The 23,858-nt window shown below is 38.8% G+C and overlaps 1 protein-coding gene across 2 annotated transcripts in view; it reads right to left on the reverse strand.

Moving 5' to 3' along the window:
• fam184b (family with sequence similarity 184 member B) overlaps positions 1-18,846 on the reverse strand; it is a 36,085-nt gene extending 17,239 nt beyond the window's left edge. Inside the window, exons 1-10 of one of the 2 annotated variants that reach the window (XM_060864452.1) lie at positions 18,511-18,846; positions 11,707-11,886; positions 10,935-11,582; positions 9,089-9,224; positions 7,613-7,795; positions 7,251-7,402; positions 6,300-6,563; positions 4,074-4,169; positions 531-740; positions 264-370 (exon numbers count right to left, since the gene is read on the reverse strand). In XM_060864452.1, the coding sequence (XP_060720435.1) occupies positions 264-370; positions 531-740; positions 4,074-4,169; positions 6,300-6,563; positions 7,251-7,402; positions 7,613-7,795; positions 9,089-9,224; positions 10,935-11,582; positions 11,707-11,886; positions 18,511-18,651 (2,117 nt within the window). In that variant the 5' untranslated portion in view covers positions 18,652-18,846. The remainder of the gene's footprint in view (positions 1-263; positions 371-530; positions 741-4,073; positions 4,170-6,299; positions 6,564-7,250; positions 7,403-7,612; positions 7,796-9,088; positions 9,225-10,934; positions 11,583-11,706; positions 11,887-18,510) is intronic. The other variant, XM_060864453.1, reaches the window with a different exon arrangement.
• Between the last annotated feature and the right edge of the window lie 5,012 nt (positions 18,847-23,858).

The raw sequence follows: 23,858 nt of genomic DNA on the forward strand, positions 1-23,858 counted from the left end.
AGCTTCCACAAGTTTTTTTTTTTGGCATTAAATGTAAAACTAGATTTATTTCTAAAATAAAAGCCAATCTTTATTTTGAGCTTTATCTTTTCTAGCTCATTGGCTGGGTTATACACTGGAGCAACTTCCTGAAATGGTTGTTTATTAGTAATAAACTGAGGAGAAATATCAAGAATGAAGGGAACTGAAAAAGGACATGATCAGCTACTGTAACCTCTTGTTTTGCCTAATGTAAGGTAGACTCCTAATGACCATGCACATACCTTATTCTCTCCTCCATACTATAGTTTGACTGCTGTAGTACATTTCTCTCTTGTTTATGAGTGGAGATTTCCATTTGCAGTCGTTCTTTCTCCAAAGCAAAGTCAACCTAGAAGACAGCTTTGTTTATTGCAAATTGGATGGGTTCAGGGTTTAGAAAAAAAAAAGTATTACAGTGCTACATGCATGAATGCAGCTGGCATTCAATCTCTCTATCTCTCTATCTGGGTAGCTTAATCATTTGTAAATGGTGATGTGTATTTACATACCTGCATTTGCTGTATGGTATGTTGTGTATTTTTCAGTTCTTCATTAAGTCTCTCAATCTCAGAGTCACTTAAAGGCTCCAAACCAACAGTTTCCTTCTCTTTTTCTTGTTCTTTTTCTCTTTTTTGTTCCAGCTCTCTTTCCTCCTCTCTTCTCCTGGATTTTTCTCTTTCCTCCTCCAATTCTTGTATCACTTCCTCCAGTTTACATATCTGCAGAACAAACATTTTCCTAGTGACAATGTCCTCTGTTAAAGGCACTAATTGCTGAACTGAATTAATTATGAAGCTGTATTCTTCTCCAAGCTGGATAACATCTTTGTCATTTTGAACTTACTGTGAGGATATGGAATTTTCATGATTCACTCTCACTCACTCACTCATTTTCTACCGCTTATCCGAACTACCTCGGGTCACGGGGAGCCTGTGCCTATCTCAATCGTCATCGGGCATCAAGGCAGGATACACCCTGGACGGAGTGCCAACCCATTGCAGGGCACACACACACTCTCATTCACTCACACACTCAGGACAATTTTCCAGAGATGCCAATCAACCTACCATGCATGTCTTTGGACCGGGGGAGGAAACCGGAGTACCCGGAGGAAACCCCCGAGGCACAGGGAGAACATGCAAACTCCACACACACAAGGTGGAGGCGGGAATCGAACCCCCAACCCTGGAGGTGTGAGGCGAACGTGCTAACCACTAAGCCACCGTGCCCACCTTCATGATTCAATGTTCATTTATTCAGTTCAACTCAGTTGTTTGTGAACAACATACATTGTCAGAAAGCAGCCTAAAAAAGAAATCTGAATGTAGACCAAGATAATTAAAGATGGCAGCAGATTCTTCTAAATGACACCAGATAGAGGGACTATAAATCATTACAGTATAGAGCTAAATTAAAAAGCATAAAGACTGTTATTTAGATAAACAATTTTCATAATGGAATATCATTCATTCATTTCATTCATTTTCTACCGCTTATCCGAACTACCTCGGGTCACGGGGAGCCTGTGCCTATCTCAGGCATCATTGGGCATCAAGGCAGGATACACCCTGGACGGAGTGCCAACCCATCTCAGGGCACACACACACACTCATTCACTCACGCAATCACACACTACGGACAATTTTCCAGAGATGCCAATGAACCTACCATGCATGTCTTTGGACCGGGGGAGGAAACCGGAGTACCCGGAGGAAACCCCCGAGGCACGGGGAGAACATGCAAACTCCACACACACACAAGGTGGAGGCGGGAACCGAACCCCCGACCCTGGAGGTGTGAGGCGACTGTGCTAACCACTAAGCCACCGTGCCCCCTGGAATATCATTCTTTTATCATTATTCAGCATGCAACAAGGGAGAAAAGTGTGTATTCAATATAGCAGTGTACTGCTAATAATGTACAACTATTTATGTCTCACTGGTGTCTTACTGGTAAGGCAGATTCACAAGAAATGAGACTGTGTCCTAATAATAATATATTCAAGATGAAGTTCATTAATATGCAAATATTATTTGGAATTAAAATTCAATTTGCTTCCCAGGTCTTAGTTTTAATATCTCATAATCAAGAGTCAACATCTTTTGAAGGTTGTGGACTCTTGCCAGTGACTGAGGAGAAGGTTCAGTTTCAATTAGATCTTGCATAGAAAAACACCAAAGAAAAAAAAATCTCATGTCAGCACATCAGCCCCATGTTGATAATAACCAGCATATAACCCTAATTATAAGCATATGTCCATATGGGAGTTACATATCATATCGGATAACATGAAAGGTGTATTATTTTTTTAGTAGAGCACATGGCTGCAATGTGGGTCAGAAGCGCAGTCAAGGCTGACAGCCAATCAGAGCAGAGTTAAAGACGCCTGAGCTTCAGTGAGAAGCAGGGAGAGTACCATCAGGTACCACACACACTCAGAAAGATGGAAGTTGGGGGTGGTTTTGTTAACTCCTTCATTCTTAACTTGTAACTTCTTTCATTGTTCTGGAAACACAAACTGATAGGAGTCTACAGCAATGTTCTGAACCTTAACCAAATCTTAAATCTTTGACACCTTCCCTGGTGGACTCCAGAGGAGCCCAGTTCATCTCAACGCTTTACCTGATTAAATTATATTCCCCATTGTCCCTGACCCTGAATACATAGATCAGCGGTGTCCAATCTTATCCACAAAGGGCCGGTGTGGGTGCAGGTTTTCATTCCCACCGAGCAGAAGCCACACCTGATTTCACCTGTTTAATCGGTTGTTCTTAGCTTTTAGTAGACACTGGTGTGGCTTCTGCTTGGTTGGAATGAAAACCTGCACCCACACCGGCCCTTTCCGGATAAGATTGGACACCGCTGGCCTAGACAAAGACTGCCTTCTGCACCTCCAGTGGACACTGGCAGTACTGGTTTCTTCTCTTTGGCCTGTACCGACCACCTTTCATAGACTCATGGACATCATCTTGACACTCACACTACATGTGCTGCATCAGTTTTGTGGACACCTGACCTTTGGCTTTCCTCTATAGTTTGGAAAATAACTGTGGGGATTCAACAACAAGAGCATTAGTGGACATGGTCTGAGAAGATTACATGCAAGAGCAGCTTGTTTGGGTGGCTCAGGTTGTTCATGAGCATGTGAACTCCACCTAAAGAGAGTACTTTAGAAAGCGGGGCAGCCAGCAAATCCCTGTCAGTGTCATCTGGGGCTGACTGAGGCACAGTACGTTGGTACGCCACAGTGAGGCTGTTACAGAATGCTCCCTTCTAACATTAAAAAGGCAGGTAACATGCCTTTCTGAGGTTGACAGGATACTACTGAAGATTTGTGTTCAATTCTTCCTCCATAGAAGCCCAAATCTTCAGAGATCCGTCTTTGACAGTTGGAACCAGACAGTCCAAGTTGTATGCAACATGCTCATTTTCTCTGTGTTGGCCTTCTGGGAGCGGAAGCACTTCCCTTACTGCAACATAAGGGAAAAGTCCATTGTTTGGATGTCTGAGATCCATCGCTATCTTCCTGGACTTGGTCCAGCACCGCTTGCTGTAGATGGACTGCATGTCAGGGAGCTCAGTGCGGCTGATGTGCTCAGCTGATCACACCATTCTCTGTAGAGCTCATTTGTCCTGCTTGGTGCTGTTCCCAAACCAGGTTGTGATGTATCCTATCACGATGCTGTCTATGATGCAGGTTTAGACATTTCTAAGCACCACTGAGGGCAGTCTGAAGTCTTTCAGGTGTTTGAGATGGTATAGATGCTGTCAGGCCTTCCTCGACACTGTGTTGACGTTTGAGGTCCATGACAGGTCCTGCAAGATGTGAACACCAGGAAGCCCTCCACTCTCTCCACTCACACAAAATAAACTCACAGATACAAGCGAAATACATGCAAATGTCAACACTCAGGAGAGAACTGTGGCATTAAAGTACTGCGATTGCTTACTGATATCTTATGATATCCTATTTCATTATTTTAAAAGTTTTATGTAGATAATGTATTATGAATCACATTTAATTTTTCTTATACATATTTGCTTAATCTCACCTTCACAGCAGACAGCTGTAGTTGTTTGTGTGATTCAGCTTTCTCTGTCTCCAGGCCTTGTCTTTCCTCTTCTGCAGTCTTTTTGTATTCCTCTGACTGTAGAAGGACATGGCCACAAATTCTGAGTGAGAACTGAAACACTACAAAAATGCAGGAAAACGTGTATATATGTGTATATATGTTTTTTTTATGCATAGCCAGTGTGGTTTCCATTGAAACAAGTGAAGAATTCCCCTAGATGCATACATCCACATGGGAGCATGTATGCTTCCATGGGGCATCCATTTTATAACAGTTCCCCAATATGCCTTGCTTGTCCTCTCTCTCACTCACTCATTTTCTACCGCTTACCCGAACTACCTCGGGTCACGGGGAGCCTGTGCCCATCTCAGGCGTCATCGGGCATCAAGGCAGGATACACCCTGGACGGAGTGCCAACCCATTGCAGGGCACACACACACACACTCTCATTCACTCACGCAATCACACACTACGGACAATTTTCCAGAGATGCCAATCAACCTACCATGCATGTCTTTGGACCGGGAGGAAACCGGAGTACCCGGAGGAAACCCCCGAGGCACGGGGAGAACATGCAAACTCCACACACACAAGACGGAGGCGGGAATCGAACCCCCGACCCTGGAGGTGTGAGGCGAATGTGCTAACCACTAACCACCGTGCCCTGCTTGTCCTCGTTCACATTTTATTTGTCCTGTTAGAGCATCTAGCATTTGTTTCTTGTAAAATCTATTGTTAATTCTTCATCACATTGGTCTGGTTTGTGAGACTAGATAATGAACAATGTTCATTGGTGCTGCTAAGAAACTGTGTTCATTCTAATGTTACTGCACGAAATATTGTTTGAACATTCAGTATTCACATACAGCATATACACTGGTCGGTCGGCGCTGTTTCTGTTACTGTTTACTGTTTATTGTCTTTTGTGTATTGCATTTTTTGTACTTTTTGTATTGCCTTGTAACTTTGTGTCTGCACTGTCTTTTGTCCTGCACTGTCTTTTGTCCTGCACTGTCTTGTCTGTCTTGTCAGGTTGCACAGTTGCACTTTATGTGGCTAAGACTACTTACAAGTCTTTAGCCCTGTCTTTGTTTTATGTAGCACTATGATCCTGGAGGAACGTTGTCTCATTTCACTGTGTACTGCAACAGCTATAAATGGTTGAAATGACAATAAAAGCTTCTTGACTTGACTTGACTTGATGTTCAGTGTCAAAACTGTGTCCCTGTCAGTGAGCACACTTTTCTCATTAATTCAACAGCTGTAGTCTCCTCCATGGTGCATTCCTCATTTTCGTCCTGCCAGAATAAATGCAGACTGCTGTAGAAAAAAGCTCCCTGTTCTTCCTCACACAACTGGCCCATTGTGGTTTCAAGGCCTTTCTCTCTAAATTCCAATTCTGTCAGCAACTGATCACCTGAGAGTCATATTGGAGGACAATCCGCCCAAAAACAAGCTCAGTTTTCTGAAACCTTTTACTGCTTACTGCCACCAATACCTACCTGACTGTTCACACCATAAAAGATCATGCCTGATGACGTTAAATGGAATAAAAAAATTTAGAACACTTTTCATTCTCTCATCTTTTTCATTATTCTTTGCTCCAGCTCAGGGTTTACCTGTCTACAATGCTGTTTCATCTCTATGTCACCGAAGACAGGCACATGGCTGCAGGAGTCTTGGCCCAAGAGTATGCTGGTGATTATCATCCGGTAGCAAAGCTTTCTAAATCTAGCCTCAGATGCTGAAAGAGTTATCCTTACACACACACTCACACTACATGTGCTGCATCAGTTTTGTGGACACCTGACCTTTGGCTTTCCTCTACAGTTTGGAAAATAACTGTGGGGATTCAACAACAAGAGCATTAGTGAGCTCAGGCACGGCAACAGTTTGGAGAAGGCCCTTATATAAGTTTGAAGCACCACAAGATATCTAGCCCAATTAAACACCTACTGTATTTTGACCAACTTTTTATACAGCATTTTCTACCACCCTAATTAGGATAGAACCTGAGGGGAAGTGCAATGTTTCATCCATCCTGTACAGTTCCAGAGAATAAGATGGGAATCTATGCTAAAGATGGTCTGGCAGCTTATGATGACAGAAATTACTAGTGCAATTGATGTTTTCAGCCATTACAAGAGACTTGAAATATGAACTATGACTACACAACTCTTGACTACACAAATGAAGTTGTTGTACCTGCTTTCGCTCGTTTTCCAGTAAGGCTTGTGTTTGGCGCAACTCGCTGGCATGTTTACAGATCAATTCTTCCAGTGCTTTCCTTAGTTTCTCTTTAAGACGGACCTTTTCTTCCTCCATATTTTTTTGTACTCGTTTCTTTTCCTCCTCCAACTCCTGTATGTAATTTGATCGTTCTTTCTCCACCTCTTGATGGAGGCGTTGAATCTCCTCAGCATGCGCACGCTGCAGCTCCAGGCGCATGGAAGACAAAGCGTCTGCATGCTAAAACACACACTCCAAAGTTAAATAGCATATACAGAACATTGTGTATACTACTATATATATATATATCGTCGCTGTCGGGCGGAAACCTCGTATGTCCAAATTTGGTCAATTTCATATTTTTTCACGTATCGATGCTATTGGTCAGTCCCCACGTGGGTCTGTTATTTTTACAAGTTATTAACCAATCTAAAGTCTTGAAAATAGCTTGAGCGCAAATCTCATAACTCCATTGGACACTTCAACTGTCCACCTCTTCCGGGAAGAAGAGTCGCAACGAATCAACACGTCTTCTGAGGTAAATGTCTTCAAAACACTGGGCTCAAAGAAAAAAAATCTTGACCCCCGCTAGTTCTGGTGCTCGTCTGAGGACAGGAATTTAGCGCAAGACAATCCACTGCAACGCGGACTAAACCCTGTGCACTGCAGATAAGGTACGGCGTTTTTTTTAATTTCCTGAAAAGTAACGGTTTTGGAGATACGAGGATTCCGCCTGACAGCGACGATATATATATATATGATATACGATATGTTCGTTACGAGACAAGTTTACAATAAAAATCTGTTCAATGTGTGCATTACAGTATAGTTATTTAAACATATGGATATGTGCTTGAGTCTTGTACATAATATACAAAGGAAGAATATACATTTAATTAGTAAACTTCCAAAGACTACATGTATTACCTGTTTGAGCATGCGAGCATGGTCATTAGAGCGGCCACTGTTTTGAAGTTCCAGTTCTTTGTTCCTGATATTGAGTCGACTCAGCTGAGATCTTAGTTCCTCCACTTCAGCAGACACCCGCACTTGAGAGGAGCTTTGGTTCATCAGTTCCTCTAAAGAGTAATTAGGAATTGTGTCAGTATTACCGAACCACTTTGAGAGTGAAACGCAAAGACATACCATAAGATAGGGGTTCTCAAATTTTGTTGGACACTGATCCCATTTTAATGGCAGATAATTGTCACACCTTCGACTAATAAATAGTCGATTCTGTGGCCTATAAATAGTTGGGTTCATGTGTAGTGAGCAGCGGATGAGCTCACCTTGTCTCCATGAGATGTGTGGGTAATGTATTGTTAGCCAAGGGTGTCCCAGGATGATGGGTTGCCATAGTAAGGAAATGACAAACAGACTGGGTTCCTCCCTATGGAGCAATCCCACTTGGAGCTTAATGAGTGTTGTTTGGTGAGTGATTCTGCCCTTGCCAATGGGTTTATTGTAAACTGCTATGATGTGGATGAGACAGAGCAGGGAATCACTTGGGAGGTGGAGATCATGGACCAGTTGCTAGTATATCAGATTAATTTGAATCCACTGGGGCTGTAAAACCACATGTCTGGTTTGAGGTGAATATGTTGACTGTTAGTGAGAAACTGTGGGGACGGTTTTGTAGTCTAGCTGGTGTTCTTTGGCGAAAAACGTGGTTAGTCCAATTTGCATAGGTACATGAGCCTTGTAGAAAGCATTTCCGGGCTGCTCAATAGTGGTGGGAAATGCTCGGGGTAACATGGAATGTGGCTGATTTCTAATTAAATTGCTGTCTGATCACCAAGTAAATGTACTGTTAATGTACTGTAAATGTTATTAAAAAAAATAAACAGTGACCTGGTGACCTAGGAAGTGACTCAAAATGATCCATGGACTGAGATGTTACATGTAAAGAATACTGAGAATCAATTACGTTTAAAAAATAGTGCTTCGTAGTGTATAAAGTGACAATAGAGAATATAGTGAATATACACTTACCGGCCACTTTATTAGGTACACCTGTCCAACTGCTCGTTAACACAAATTTCTAATCAGCCAATCACAAGGCAGCAACTCAATGCATTTAGGCATGTAGACATGGTCAAGACGATCTGCTGCAGTTCAAACCGAGCGTCAGAATGGGGAAGAAAGGTGATTTAAGTGACTTTGAACGTAGCATGGTTGTTGGTGCCAGACGGGCTGGTCTGAGTATTTCAGAAACTGCTGATCTACTGGGATTTTCACACACAACCATCTCTAGGGTTTACAGAGAATGGTCCGAAAAAGAGAAAATATCCAGTGAGGGCAGTTCTGTGGGCGCAAATGCCTTGTTGATGCCAGAGGTCAGAGGAGAATGGCCAGACTGGTTCGAGCTGATAGAAAGGCAACAGTAACTCAAATAACCACTCGTTACAACCGAGCTATGCAGAAGAGCATCTCTGAACAAACAACACGTCGAACCTTGAGGCGGATGGGCTACAGCAGCAGAAGACCACACCGGTACTAGTAAGATGTACCTAATAAAGTGGCCGGTGAGTGTATATCATTGAATTGTCTATGGAAAAGGAACTAAACTGCAATTACAGATTCACCACTTTTGAAATCATTTTTTTTGCATCATCTATGCTGCCTTGTAAAATGGAACGGAGCTTACCTGCCCTCCTTCGTGCTGTGTATTGGCTATCTGGAAAACATGCATTTCCACTGCCACACGCTGCACACATTTTTTTATGTACCTGTGGTCAGTTGGACAAACGTTTTTTATTGCTTACCTGATTTGTTTTGTAGTTCATTTTCTTGTAGTAATAATCGTTCTTTAGCTACGGCCAGCTCCTCCTCTGCTTTCCTGCTTATTATTTCTGCCTCTGCAACTCGATGATGACAATTTTCCAGCTGCTCTTCTAGATCCTAAAGCAATATGAGAAAATAGTACTGTACATTTGATGTATTTTAGTTAATGATGTGTATAGTCAGATGAAATGTATATGTATACCTATTTTGGCAGTGACACAATGTTTAGAATGTTTCCTCTGTAGACCACTACAATAAATCTGAAATTAGGCAATCGGTATGTAAATGAAGTGTAGACTTTCACCTTAAAATGGTTTAACAAAACTTGTTAAAGGTTACAGCCACCCTATTTGCCCTTTATTAACCCTGGACTGGATTCGTGTTTTTGTCTGCTGTTTAGGTATTTGCTGAAAGATTTTGTCTTCAATTTTGTTCTATTTTTTGGTTTTAGTGACTGTCTGAATATCTGTTTGGTACGTTTATAACTGTTCAGTTTTCTCACTCCCTGTCACCTGTTTGTTATTAAACAACATCTGCACTCGCATCCAATCATGAGAGTCTGCGATGCCATTCATATTAAGCTTGAGATAAGGGAGTAAATACTAAAGAAAAATAACTAAGTACTCCATTAATGCTTGAAGCTCTGTGTGTGTGTGTGTGTTAATTTCGTCAGACGAGACGAAATATGTTCGTCAACAACCTTTTTTTTTTCCATGACTAAGACGAGACGATGACAAGACCGCACCACTGCCCAAAAACGCTGACTAAGACTAAATTGACATGCATTATTGTTGACGAAAAAAGACGAGACGAAAATGTTTTGTATAAAATAAAAACGAAGATAAAATCTCTCTTCATTTTCGTCTACAATTGTCTCTGCTTTTTCATCAGCTGTTACGCCTTTAAAATATTCAGAACGAGTTCGCGGCTTCGCGCTGTTTAGTGTGTGCGTAGAAAGAATTCGTTCACACGCCGCTCAAAAAAAAATGTCCACCATCTAGGCAGGCTTTTTGTGTTAAATTATATTTCCTGTCGATGCGCAGGCTCTTTTATTGTACATGACAGCTTATGTCCCGATGACCGGTCTTTGCATTACGATTAAAAGCAGTATCAATAAAGTAAAAAATGTGATGTGCAGTCAAGATCGAGTGTATGCACTGTTTAAACGTGTGTTCTCAACTTCTCACTGATACTTTTGTGATTCGCGGACTGTAAATAGGTTGTATTTTAAGCCCACAGTAAAGTAGGCCTGTTCTTTTCAGTTTTTCTGAGTGTATTTATTTTATTTCTGATTTGAACAGAAACATGAGACACAAGGCAACCAAAACAGTTTTAAAAACCTTTGTAACTTAAGTTGTCAGTCGGAGTCTGTCAGGCCGCAGCTTCTGAATTGTGTTGGTTAAAATAAAATACTCTTCAGAACAGGTTAATCATTTGTGAATGTGTCTCCTAAATCAGACATTTAAAACCAGACACGTTTAACATTTGCATTCAACAAAAATCACACAAGAAGTGTATTTGGTCAGGTAATTATGACATTTAACCAATGTTTGAGATGTGAAACACTTTTTTTACTGAAATGTTTCAGTAATAATCTCAGTAATAATGTGTTATTTTAAAAAAAGACTACAATTTTTTGACTAAAACTAGACTAAAATTAAAAGACTTTTAGTCGACTAAAACTTAACTAACAAAAAAAGATATGTGAATGACTAAATATGACTAAAACTAACAAGGACCTTTGGCACAAGACTAAGACTAAATTAAAAATAGGTGACGAAATTAACACTTGTGTGTGTGTGTGTGTGTGTGTGTGTGTGTGTCTACCTCTATTCTTGCTTGCAATTTACTGCTGTGTCTATTGCACTCGATCAGTCTCTCTTCTTGGATTTGTTGCTCGGCTTCTGCTTTCTTCAGTCTCTGTTGCAACAAGGAATTCTGGAATTTGCAGTTCTCTTGCTCTCTCTGCTGCCACTGGCTTATGTGTTCATCGAGGCTTTGCTGTAAAGCTTTTTGTGCTGCTTCCTGCTCTTCCCTTCTTTCCTTCTCTAGAATCTCCATTCTGTTCTTCCACTCCTCTTTCTCTGTCCCCCACTGTTCTTCTAACCTGTCTTTTTCTTTCTCTAGTGATTTGAATGCACTTTTTAACGTGAGCAAATGTTTCTCCAATTCTTCTTCCACGTTCTTCCTTTCTTCTAAATCTCTCCTCTGTTCCATCTCTTTCTTCTTGTCCTCTTCTTCTTTTCTCTTAGCATCCTCCTCCCTCTTTCTGCTGTCGTCCTCTACTTGCCGTAAGTGCTGGCATTCTTCTTCTAGGCTTTTTTTTTCCTCCTGAATTTGCTGAATTAGTCGGCACTGGTTGTCTCGATCCTTTTCTAGACTGTGGAAGTTTCGGCGCAGATCTGCAACCTCTCGTGTTAGCACAGCCATATGCTCAGCATGATCTGCCTCAGCCCTCTGCTCCCGTGCCTCTACCTGAGAAATAAATACCAATGTAAATCCACGCATACATTTATTACTTGCCCTGTGGCATATCACATATTTTGAATACGTCAGTTTGCAGATATGCATCTACAGTATGTATGTATGTATTTTCAACCTCTTCTACTGTGGCCTGTAGCTCTAAGAGACGAGCCCTAAGGACAGATGCGGAATCCTCTCCCTCCTCATACTGACTTGTGGTTGGCTGAAAGTTGTCGGCTGTGTCTGTGGTAACATGCAGCAGCATTTGCAAAGTTGCTTCCTGTTCCTCATTCCTGGTGTTGAGAGAATATATTACCTATAAACATAAACAACAACAACAAAAACAAAAAAAACATTTAAAAAAACATCATAAAACCTGTCCACAGTTGGTAAGTTATCAAAATGAATTTGAAGAAAAATAGCAAAATTTGTAGAAAAAGGTTTTCTATATCAGGTATACAAAATAATCAAGTTTTATAATGACCATGTTCCATCTACAGTGGTGTGAAAAAGTGTTGGCCCCCTTCCTGATTCCTTATTTTTTTGCATGTTTGTCACACTTTAATGTTTCAGATCATCAAACTAATTTATATATTAGTCAAAGATAACACAATAAACAGGGGGCACGGTAAAAAACACAATTTTTATTTCCTCCGGGTACTCCGGTTTCCTCCCCGGTCCAAAGACATGCATGGTAGGTTGATTGGCATCTCTGGAAAATTGTCCCTAGTGTGTGATTGCGTGAGTGAATGAGTGTGTGTGTGTCCTGCGATGGGTTGGCACTCCATCCAGGGTGTATCCTGCCTTGATGCCCAATGATGCCTGAGATAGGCACAGGCTCCCCGTGACCCAAGGTAGTTCGGATAAGCGGTAGAAGATGAATGAATGAATGAACACAATAAACACAACATTCAGTTTTTAAATGATTGTCCCAGTGCAAATGCTAAGATTTTCTTCCAATAAGTTCATATAGCAACACATTATGTGCAGACCACTTAAGGTAAGCATAACATTGCAGGAGTATGTAAATTAGCAAGGGCGATGTCCATATAGGTTACAGCAGGTTATTGATACTGAACTGAAGGATGTCCAGGTGGTGTTCTGAAAACAGTGTATGCTTTATAGATAATTTGGGCAGTTTTGAGAGAGTGGTGCATCCCACTTGAGAAGGTGCTGCTCTTATATCACTTATACCCCTTTTCCACCAAAAAGAACCGGGTGCTGGTTCAGAGCTAGCACTGGTTCTGGTTCAAAGTTGGTTCCACTGGCGAACCTTCTAAGAACCGGTTTGCCTTTCCACCGGCTAGAGAGCCGTCACAGAGACGAGTCTGATGTCACTGTATACGTGTCACGTGTCCCAGCAACGTTAACGCAGCAGCGGCAAACACAAACACAACATCAACAATGGCGGATGTTGCTTTACTGTTAATGCTCATGGCTTTGTGAACCTAAATTAGCATCCAAACGCGGCGAATCCAACGTGTACTTGCAGCTCCATGTAATCTGTATAAACGGAGGTTGTAATCGAGAAAGTACATAACGTTATTTTATCATTAACACAGAAAAATGTTAGCCTTAGCATGTAGCTACTTACTATCATGTGTGCTGATAATGTATCATATTGGGGTAAAGTAAAAGTGTATTAAACATTAGTATACTTAAGGTACATTATCAAATGCGCTAACAGTAGCCCCGCCCACAGCCCCTGACACAAGCGGTTCTTAAGTCTAGACCAGCAACGTTTTGGTGCTACTTAAGAACCACTTTTCCTGGTTCAGACCCGGTGCTTTGGCTGTCGAATAAGAAAGAACTGGTTCTAAATTAGGCTCCGAACCAGCACTCAAACTGCCTCGGTGGAAAAGGGGCAATAGTCTCAGTACAGACCTAGTTAATATATGACAATCCAGAGCCAGGGCCAGGGAGCAGTCTTCCAGAGTACAGTATATTATACTATAATAGAGTATAGAGTCAACATTTTGCGACACTGTAGATAATGCAGCTCCATTTATCAGAAAAATAATTTAATTAGAGAGGAATAAACTAGTATCTTGGCATAAAAATCATACATGTACCTTGAAAAAAGAAGGAGCTTTAAACTGTTTGATAAACAAGGGTTTTTGCATGAGTTGTTTGCATCTGATTGGGATAAATTGTTTTTAATACCTGATGTGTCCACTGCATGGCAGTATTTTCACACTTTATTTTTGAAGATTGTAAACATGCATGCACCTGTTAGGACATTGATAACCCAAGGTTCTCACATGAATTATCTGAACTCCTTCATAAAAGAAATTTGGCTTGGGCCATAGCGAGGAAATCGGATACAGAAAGAGATTTGGGTAGCATTTAGAACATTGAGAAACAAATGTACAGCTCTTATACGTAGATCAAAATCTGAATATTATCTAAATGAAACCACACAAAATCTCAATAACCCTATTCAATTTTGGAAGACCATCAAATCACTTTCTCCCTCAACGTTATATAATGATTTTCCTGATCAAATTTTAATAAAAGATAGCCTTCTTACTAGTAGGACGGATATGGTAAATGTTTTTAATAAGCATTTTATTTCTTCAGGTTGAATTTTTAATGAAATTCCTCTGAGTGTTATACCAAATCCATCTCCTCCTCTGAGACAAGACAGCTCTACTTTTAAATTTTCTACTATTTCAAGAAGTGAAGTTTTAAAGGCTTTAAAAAACCTGGATATTAAGAAGTCTGCAGGATCTGATGAAATTGAGCCATATTTTTTAAAATTAGCTGCTGAGATTATTGCTGGCCAACTATCTTATATTTTTAATTTATCATTGGGTCAGAATGTTATTCCTGATGTCTGGACATCTGCTTTGGTTGTTCCCCTGCCGAAAGGTGGAGATCCAACCATCTTAAATAATTATAGACCGATTTCCAATTTATCAGTGATAGTCAAAATTTTAGAATCTATTGTCAGTGAACAGCTAAAGGAATTTTTATCTAGCAATAGTATTTTGTTCAGGTATCAGTCTGGTTTCAGAAAGAATCATGGTACGGTAACTGCCACTATGAAAGTTCTAAATGACATAACTTGTGTCCTAGATAGTGGAAGATCATGTGCTGAAGTGTTTATTGATTTGGCTAAAGCTTTTGACACTGTCAATTATGGTATTCTTCTATCTACATAGTATCGGTCTTTCTGAAACCGTATTAGGTTGGATTAGGAACTATTTAAAGAACAGGTGTGAAAGGGTGCAAATTAAGGGGTTTCTCTCTGATAAGCTTAGTATTGAATCTGGTGTGCCACAGGGGTCCATTTTGGGTCCCCTGCTATTTACATTATATATAAACGATCTTGGTGATAATTTATTAGATGCAAGCATTCATTTATATGCTGACGACACCATCATTTATTGCTTTGCACCCTCCATTAATAGCTGCATCTTAAAGTTGCAGGAAGCATTTGCAATAGTACAGCATAACCTTATCTCTTTAAAATTAGTTCTGAATGATAAGAAAACAAAATATACGATCTTCTCGAGGAAATATAAGTGTGTATCTTCTCTTCCGTCGCTTTACACTCTACAGGGTAATTCTATAGAGCTAGTTTCCTCTTATAAATATCTAGGTTTTGTGTTGGAAGAGGACTTATCATTTAAGTTACATGTTAAACATTTGTTGCCTAAGCTAAGGTTACAACTCGGGTTTTACTTTCGTAATAGTGCTTGTTTTTCACAGTCAGCAAAGAGAAAGTTGATGGAAGCTACCTTCTTACCTGTCTTAGATTATGGAGATGTTTTTTTACAGAAACGCCACTAAGGCTCTTTTACAATCATTGGATTCTATTTATCATTCCGCTTTAAGATTTATAACTCGTACCAATCATTATACTCATCACTGTGCACTGTATGAAATGGTAGGTTGGCCTTCGCTTCACTTAAGAAGATACAAGCATTGGCTTATATTAGTGTACAAGGCCATAGTTGGTCAGCTTCCTCTTTACATAAATAGTCTACTAACTGTCAGTAGACAAGGGCATAATCTGCGTTCAAGTAGATACAGTATATTCTTTTAAATGTTCCCTTAATGAAGACAGAGTTTGGAAAAAATGCTTTTACTTATAGTGCATCAACTGCTTGGAATGAGATTCAAAGATCATTGAAATTGAGCGTACTTATCTCAATGAATGAGTTTAAGCTGTATCTCAACCGAACATTCCAAACTGTCTGCACTTGTTCTTAATTTTGTTTTAATCTTGTTTTATTGTTGTTGGAAATGTGTGTGTTGTGATTATTGTTCTATGTACTTAATTTGTTTTATGTTGTCTATTGTGTGCTGCTACCTTGGCCAGGGCTCACTTGTAAATGAGATATTTATCTCAATGTGATTTTATCCCTGGTTAAATAAAGGTATAATAAAAAATAAAAATAAAAAAAGAACACCTAAAAATTTACAACATAAATTGTGTCAAACTAAACGGGCAGTATGTTAAGCAGTGTGGAAGGTGAGCCTCCTGAACTACAGAAAATCAAAATGTTGCTAGATCATCATATCTCTCACCCCTAATTACAATACTCATTTTATTTAATACTGTATCAAAGTTAACTATAAATTTGAAGCTAACCCTGTAGATAACATTATTACTATTTCAGATAAGTGTTCAGGATGATTTTTACTATCTTTGAGAGATTTCACAATTTCACTAACCTTGCATGCTAGAGACTTTACCAACACAACAGATAATGGCAGAAGCAATCAAACCTCTTTAAAAAACAGTACCTAAATATTTTTAGTATTTAAATTATTTTATTTTTAATTCGTTTTAAATATTTAACATTTAATTAGTACATTTAATTTAATTAAGTAATTACTTTGTTATCAGCTTGATGGAAGTGGTGACTTCACTCTGCACACCAAGGTAAAGTTTGGTGTGCCACAAGGTAGTGTTTAGGGCCCAATTTGTTTATTTTATGTCATTTTCTAACTCTGGCTAAAATTATTTATAAACATATTTTACCTTCCATTATTATGATGTTGACACAGTTATATGTTTCAGCAAACGAGAGATGAGATTCAACAGCAAAATAAGCTGAGAAATGTGTAAAAGGATGCTGGATGCTTATGAATTTTTTTCCCACTTAATTCTGACAGAACAAAAAATTGTACTAGGGCCACATGCAAAAAGAAGTAAGCTTTCTAACATAGTAACTCTGGATGGCTTTTGTTTCATCACATTACTGTAGTCTTTCAGCTGAAGCTCATGTAGATATTAATAGAAAAGCCTTCTTTTATCTCAAATATACTCCTAGCATAAGAAATATACCACCCCACGTCCAACACCACACCACCCAACACCCCCTCCAACACCACCCAACACACCACCCCACCCCATACACCACACCTGTTTTCTCGATCTGTTTTGGATTTGTTTACCTCACTGATCGCTCTTCTGGTTTACGAACTTTGCCTGCTTTCTCCTCCTGCCTATGCTTCATGTTTTTGGATTGTATGTTTGTGTTTCTAAATACATCTCCGATTCTACCCCTTCTGACTCAGCCGCTTAATTACAGATGCGCTCCTTTTTGAGTCTGGTTCCTCTAAAGGTTTCTTTCTAATATTGTCTCGGGGAGCTTTCATTTCCTAGCAATAAATACAATAAATCTTATACACATTGTGCATTACAATCATTAAATATATGGCTCTGAGACATCAAAACTATCATTAATACACAAAATAGTCAATTACCTAATTATTCGTTCATTCATTCATTCATTTTCTACCGCTTATCCGAACTACCTCGGGTCACGGGGAGCCTGTGCCTATCTCAGGCGTCATCGGGCATCAAGGCAGGATACACCCTGGACGGAGTGCCAACCCATCGCAGGGCACACACACACACACTCTCATTCACTCACGCAATCACACACTACGGACAATTTTCCAGAGATGCCAATCAACCTACCATGCATGTCTTTGGACCGGGGGAGGAAACCGGAGTACCCCGAGGAAACCCCCGAGGCACGGGGAGAACATGCAAACTCCACACACACAAGGCGGAGGCGGGAATCGAACCCCCAACCCTGGAGGTGTGAGGCGAACGTGCTAACCACTAAGCCACCGTGCCCCCTTATTACCTAATTAAATAAATTTAAACTAATTTTAAATTTAGGGATAAATGTCTTCAAACCACGGATTTATGAGCCCGCTTTGGTGCACAGGGGCATTGTCGTGCAGGAACATACTTGGGATTGACCCCTTAATTGCTTGCTTTGCTCTAACCACTTTTATGTCGACTACTTCAATATTCATTATAACATGGTTTAACAACTTGTGCCTTGACATTTGACCTAGCATGTTTCTGGTAGTGTTGTTCCTTTACCTAAATGTAATGTTTTTTTAATGTAGCATGTTATGATACAACAATTACAAATGATTTTGGACATTTTCCAGTTTACCAGTTTAGACTATTTACAATCAAGACCTGCAATAACGTACTGCCAGTTTTGAACAATCTCAAGGAGAACCCCTTTTTTTAATTATGAGACTTATTTTATAGAATAAAGAACTTTCTTGTGTTTTCATTTAACCAGTTTGTCTCTCATACCTTTTAAACTTTTTTAAATGAGACTTTTTTTTCCCCCCTAATGCTTTCCTAATCTTAAACTTGTGTAAAAAAAAAAAAAAAAAAAACTTAGAAATTTAGAATTGTTTTTATTTTAAATGGTTGAACATGTAATTTGTCTGAATTTTGTTAGCAACTCTTTATAATGATTTAGCCTTTAGACATCTGTATGGGGAAATCTACTGGAGCATCATCACGATAACTTACACACATAAAACAATAGACACTTGAGTATGTATTAAAGTGACTTGTGAATGAATGTTTGCATAAACACAAACAGATGAGTGAGAAGAGCACCAGTGACGTGCACAGTGACCAGACTGACCAGTGTTTTTGCCCTACCTTTGTAAGCTGCGCTATTTTCTTGCACATTCTGGTGTGCATTTGATAGTCGTAAAGCTCTTCTTCAATGCTAGAGAAGTCTGCAGCGGTCCCGTTACATGCATCCGGTGGCAGGCTCATCTTCCACGAGCTAGACGTCATAACCCTGGAGCCAAGGCTTCCTTTAGAATATACTGACAAATCACAAACGCGCTCCTTAAACCATTTCTATGGATTTCAACGTGCGTATTTTACCCTCTAAAGCGATTATAGCGAACAACATTCAATGACAAATCCTCTGTTGGTTGACCCCAAGTACCGGGGAATAAAAGTCTAATCCTATTGGTGTAACGTTGTCTCTCTCCCGCCCCACGTTGCTGTACAGAACACGCAGCAACGGCGTGTGCGCCAGAGAGGCGCTTGTACACGCAAGGCGGAAATGGCGTGACTGTATGGCGTGAAGGCCAAAAATGTGCATCATGATTAAGACACGTTTTCACGTCTAAGCATTTTTACACATCGTATTAAAGTGATGGAATACTATATATATATTTCAAAAATTCAAAATAATAATAATACTAATAATAATACTAATAATAATAATAAGAAGAAGAAGAAGAAGAAGAAGAAGAAGAATATATCAAATAATAATAATAATAATAATAATAATAATAATAATAATAATAACATAATTGTATAATAATGAATAATAGTTCAAAATAATAATAATAATAAATATATATCAAATAATAATAATAATAATAATAATAATAATAATAATAATAATAATAATAATAATAATGAATAAAGAATAAAAATTCAAAACACACACACATGTTTTTATTATTATTATTATTATTATTATTATTATTTAGAATTATTATATATATTAATGGATGGTTTTTTAATTATTATTATAATACTTATAATAATTAATTATTGGTTGTGTATATTTATTTTATACAGTACATATATATATATATATAAATGTTTTTATTATTATTATTATTATTTATAATTATTGTATATATTAATGGATACTTAATCGATTATTAGTTTTGGTGTATTTATACTGTATGTTAGTATTATTGGCACAGAATAATTGTACTCTTACTTAATTACCTCTCAAAGCCAGGAGTTGTGTTTTTTATAACAGTTAATTGGGCATTTAGTAACTTGGTTTTAGCAACATCAGTTCAGAAAAAGAAAAAACACAACAAGTGTCATATGATCTGTGGTGATCTTCACAGGCTAATACAGTATGGGACTGTGGTAACCTAGTGGTTAAGTGAATTTGAATCCCAGGTCCACTATATAAAATAAATATATATTTATATATTTATATATATATTTATATATATAATATATAAATTGGGGGGCACGGTGGCTTAGTGGTTAGCACGATCGCCTCACACCTCCAGGGTCGGGGTTCGATTCCCGCCTCCACCTTGTGTGTGTGGAGTTTGCATGTTCTCCCCGTGCCTTGGGGGTTTCCTCCGGGTACTCCGGTTTCCTCCCCCGGTCCAAAGACATGCATGGTAGGTTGATTGGCATCTCTGGAAAAATTGTCCCTAGTGTGTGATTGCGTGAGTGAATGAGTGTGTGTGTGTGCCCTGCGATGGGTTGGCACTCCGTCCAGGGTGTATCCTGCCTTGATGCCCGATGACGCCTGAGATAGGCACAGGCTCCCCGTGACCCGAGGTAGTTCGGATAAGCGGTAGAAGATGAATGAATGAATGAATATATAAATTATATATATATAAAATAAAATCTTACAGCAGCTGAGGATTGGCAGAAGAGAAGGCGTAATCAACAGGTCCGTGATTGTCCACTAGTAGTAGGCCAGTTGGTCAGCAACTGCAGTTTGCAAGGACAGCTGTGCATTGTTCTCAGGGAGTGAGTTGCTGTTTATACCATTGCACCCAACGATGAATTGGATAGAGTGAAGTATGTCTGTTGTGGCCACTTTGAGCTTTTAGCTACAAGAGTGCTGTTTTTAAGTGGACCACCCCCTGATCCTCCTTTAGTTTCACATCATGTAAGATGTATACTGATCAGTCATAATACTAAAACCACCAAGACATTAACAGCTGATATTTTTAACATGGTAATGGGTGGCAGCATCCAAACACCCCATTTCACCAAAACACTATATGCCAATGATGCCTATAGAGCTGATCCTTTAGTTACAAAAAAAGACTATTCATAAAAAGCTTGACTAAATGTGTTTTAGGCTGGACTTAAAATGTGAGACTGTGTCTGAGTCCCTACTCGGCTCCCTGCCTACTGTAGGTCTACGAACCTACTGAAGGTCTACCAACCTTTACCTAACCTCCCCTTGCCACAAAAAATATAAATAAATAAATAAATAAATAAATAAAAATCTCCTGTGAGGGAGATTGAGGTAGCAAACATAGACACTACTTTGCTCTATCCGTATCACTAAACCCTTTCTAGTATCTGGATACACACTTCTGGTAGTGGTGGCTAAAGCGGTTAAGGCTCTGGGTTGTTGATCAGAGGATTGTGGTTCAAGACCCTGCAATGCCAACCTGTCACTGTTGGGCCCTTGAGCAATGCCTTTAACCCTCTATGCTCCAGGGGTGCTGTATCATGGCTGACCCTGCTCTCTGATCCCAACCTCCAAAGATGGGATACAGTATGTGAAGAAATAATTTCACTGTGTTATAATGTGTGCTGCAATTTTCTCCATCAGAAAGCTAATCAAAATACACTTAACACAAGTAAAATTACTGCTAACAAGGGAGAAAGACTAACTGAACATCCTGCAGCTAACACACTGGGAAAGCTTAATGTTTACCATAATATCGATCTCATACCATTTGACTAAATACGGGCTGAATATTAAGAAGGTCCGAATTGATTTTCCTCTAGTTGCTGTCCAAAAGTGCTCTGTGAAAGTGCAACAGAAAAATGAAAAATTTAATGGCATATCTACTGACTACTGACAAAAGTTATTGAAAAAATGCGGAACATTAAATGGTATAATTTAAACCCTGAGGTGACCCTGCAGTTAAACCCAGGATTTCTGTCCAAGGGCATATCACACTTAATCTATTGGAATTTAGCAATCCACAAACGTCAGCTCACAGAGTGTCTATTTTTGTGCCGGCACACCGTCCTATTTTGACTGCACATTGGCCATCTGATCCTCAGAGAAACTATCCATGTGACACAGAGGAAAGATATGAGGAGCTCCCTTGGCCCATAGGATAGTGTACTGCATCGTGGTGTCCCATAGATTGACCAGACATGGGCCACTCCAGGAGAAGTTAGTAGGAAAAACAGCGGTTTTATCTGTTTAATCTGTATTATTCTGTATTATCATTATTTAAAAGTGTATGTATAAGTTCTAAAAGTAAACATTCAAACAAAATTTACATTGTGTTTATTTCTCATAGAAGGTTATAGGCATACCAAAGCTCATCTCCCATTAAATGTAGAAGGATGTTCAGGTCAAGCTGCCGTTCCACACAGCCAGTAGATGTTCTCTGAAAGCCAAAGCTAACAGGTTGTGCCAATGTGCTCCTTCTCCAACACAGCAGTAATTGCAAGCATTCTGATATTATTACAACTAGGAATATAAACTTAGTGATGACATGCATTTATAGTATGGCTTGCTTGAGTCACAAAGGCTTAGAGGTGGAGCAGATGCTGATTTTAACTCATCGAACGTAGCCTGTGTAATTCATCACAAAGGTGTTCAACGGGACTGAGTTCGGGACTCTGGGCAGGCCACGAGTTTTCTAACACATTAACATTTACTTGGCAAACCATATCTCTATTGACCTTGATATGTACACAGTGCAATCCTGCATCTAGTATAGATCATTGAATCTAAAAAGATGTTCAGGTCAATATTTTGTTCCACACAGCCAAAATGTGTCAGTGGTCCAGAAGGTCTGCAGAAACAATTGAAAGATAAACGTTTGTGCCAATCTGTGAATCTAGTGACATTAGCCCTTTTTTTTTTTTATTTTATTTTTATAAAGGATTGTCTTTACAGGTAATCTTCCTCATCATTGCCAGTTATGCAGGGTTCAATGAACTACACACTGGAAGACGATGCTTAGGTTCCTACCAACTTCATAGTGTATTAGAAATGCAGTGTATTAAAAGTCCAGTAACAGTTCTGAATGAATTTAGAGTGACAGACCTACTGTATATTCATGTCACTTTATGTTCTTCTTCTTGTTTCACATGTCAAGAACATATTAGAAAGTATTAGAATATTAGAAATTAGAATATTATTAATTTGTCATGCCTAAAAATACTGTTTGGAAAAGCATTGCTGTAACTATGCTTATGTTTTGGTATTAATCGCTAGGTCTTTAATCGTATTAATTGCTAGGTCTTGACAACTCGTGTGAGCTGTTATAAATACACAGATGTCCATAACAATAAGCATTAATATTTTGATATAATGATTATACAGTAAGAAATGTTTCTTAAAATCTAAATGTGACAATTACTGTGGCAATCCAGTAGTAAGATGATACTCATTTATTTATTTATTTCAATTCAACACTCAGGAGTCAGGAGCCAGTGTTATTTAATACATTTGAATATGATAGTAAATGCTAATATTCCCTTATTTCCTTATCGCAGTATTAGAGAATGAAACACTAAACTGTTTAACCAATGATTCATTTTGGTGTTCTGTATAACATTCCTTCTGATAAAGATATAACCCATAAATAAAATAAAAACTTATCCTCCAACTCAATATGTCTCAATTGTAGGACAATTTCAAATTTGTGTAAGCTGAAATTTATTTCACTTTTTCACCGAACTAAACAAGCAAGTGCACATTAATAATAGAACACAACAAGGATAAAGAAACTTGTAATTCTGGCAATATGGAGAGAAAAAACAATCTTACAGATTTCTTTCTTCAAGCTTTACAAGGCTCTATGAAGTAACTGAAAAACATAACTGGAAATGGAAATGAATAAATACTGTTAATGATGGATAACAACATCCTTATAATATATGCCACTGAAGCTGTCAGATATAATTACCATTACATTAAATCTCCTTAGATTAAACAATTATTTTCTGATATGTAAAGAAAATTTGCCTGCACAAAAATACATGTGAAAGGTGTATATATTCTAATGATCTTAGAGATCTTAGATATATATTTATATACACACAGATATATATATATATATATATATATACAGGGAGTGCAGAATTATTAGGGAAGTTGTATTTTTGAGGATTAATTTTATTATTGAACAACAACCATGTTCTCAATGAACCCAAAAAACTCATTAATAGCAAAGCTGAATATTTTTGGAAGTAGTTTTTAGTTTGTTTGTAGTTTTAGCTATTTTAGGAGGATA

The sequence above is a fragment of the Tachysurus vachellii genome, chromosome 2, assembly GCF_030014155.1.
Source record: "Tachysurus vachellii isolate PV-2020 chromosome 2, HZAU_Pvac_v1, whole genome shotgun sequence".
In the NCBI taxonomy this organism is placed as follows: Eukaryota; Metazoa; Chordata; class Actinopteri; order Siluriformes; family Bagridae; genus Tachysurus; species Tachysurus vachellii.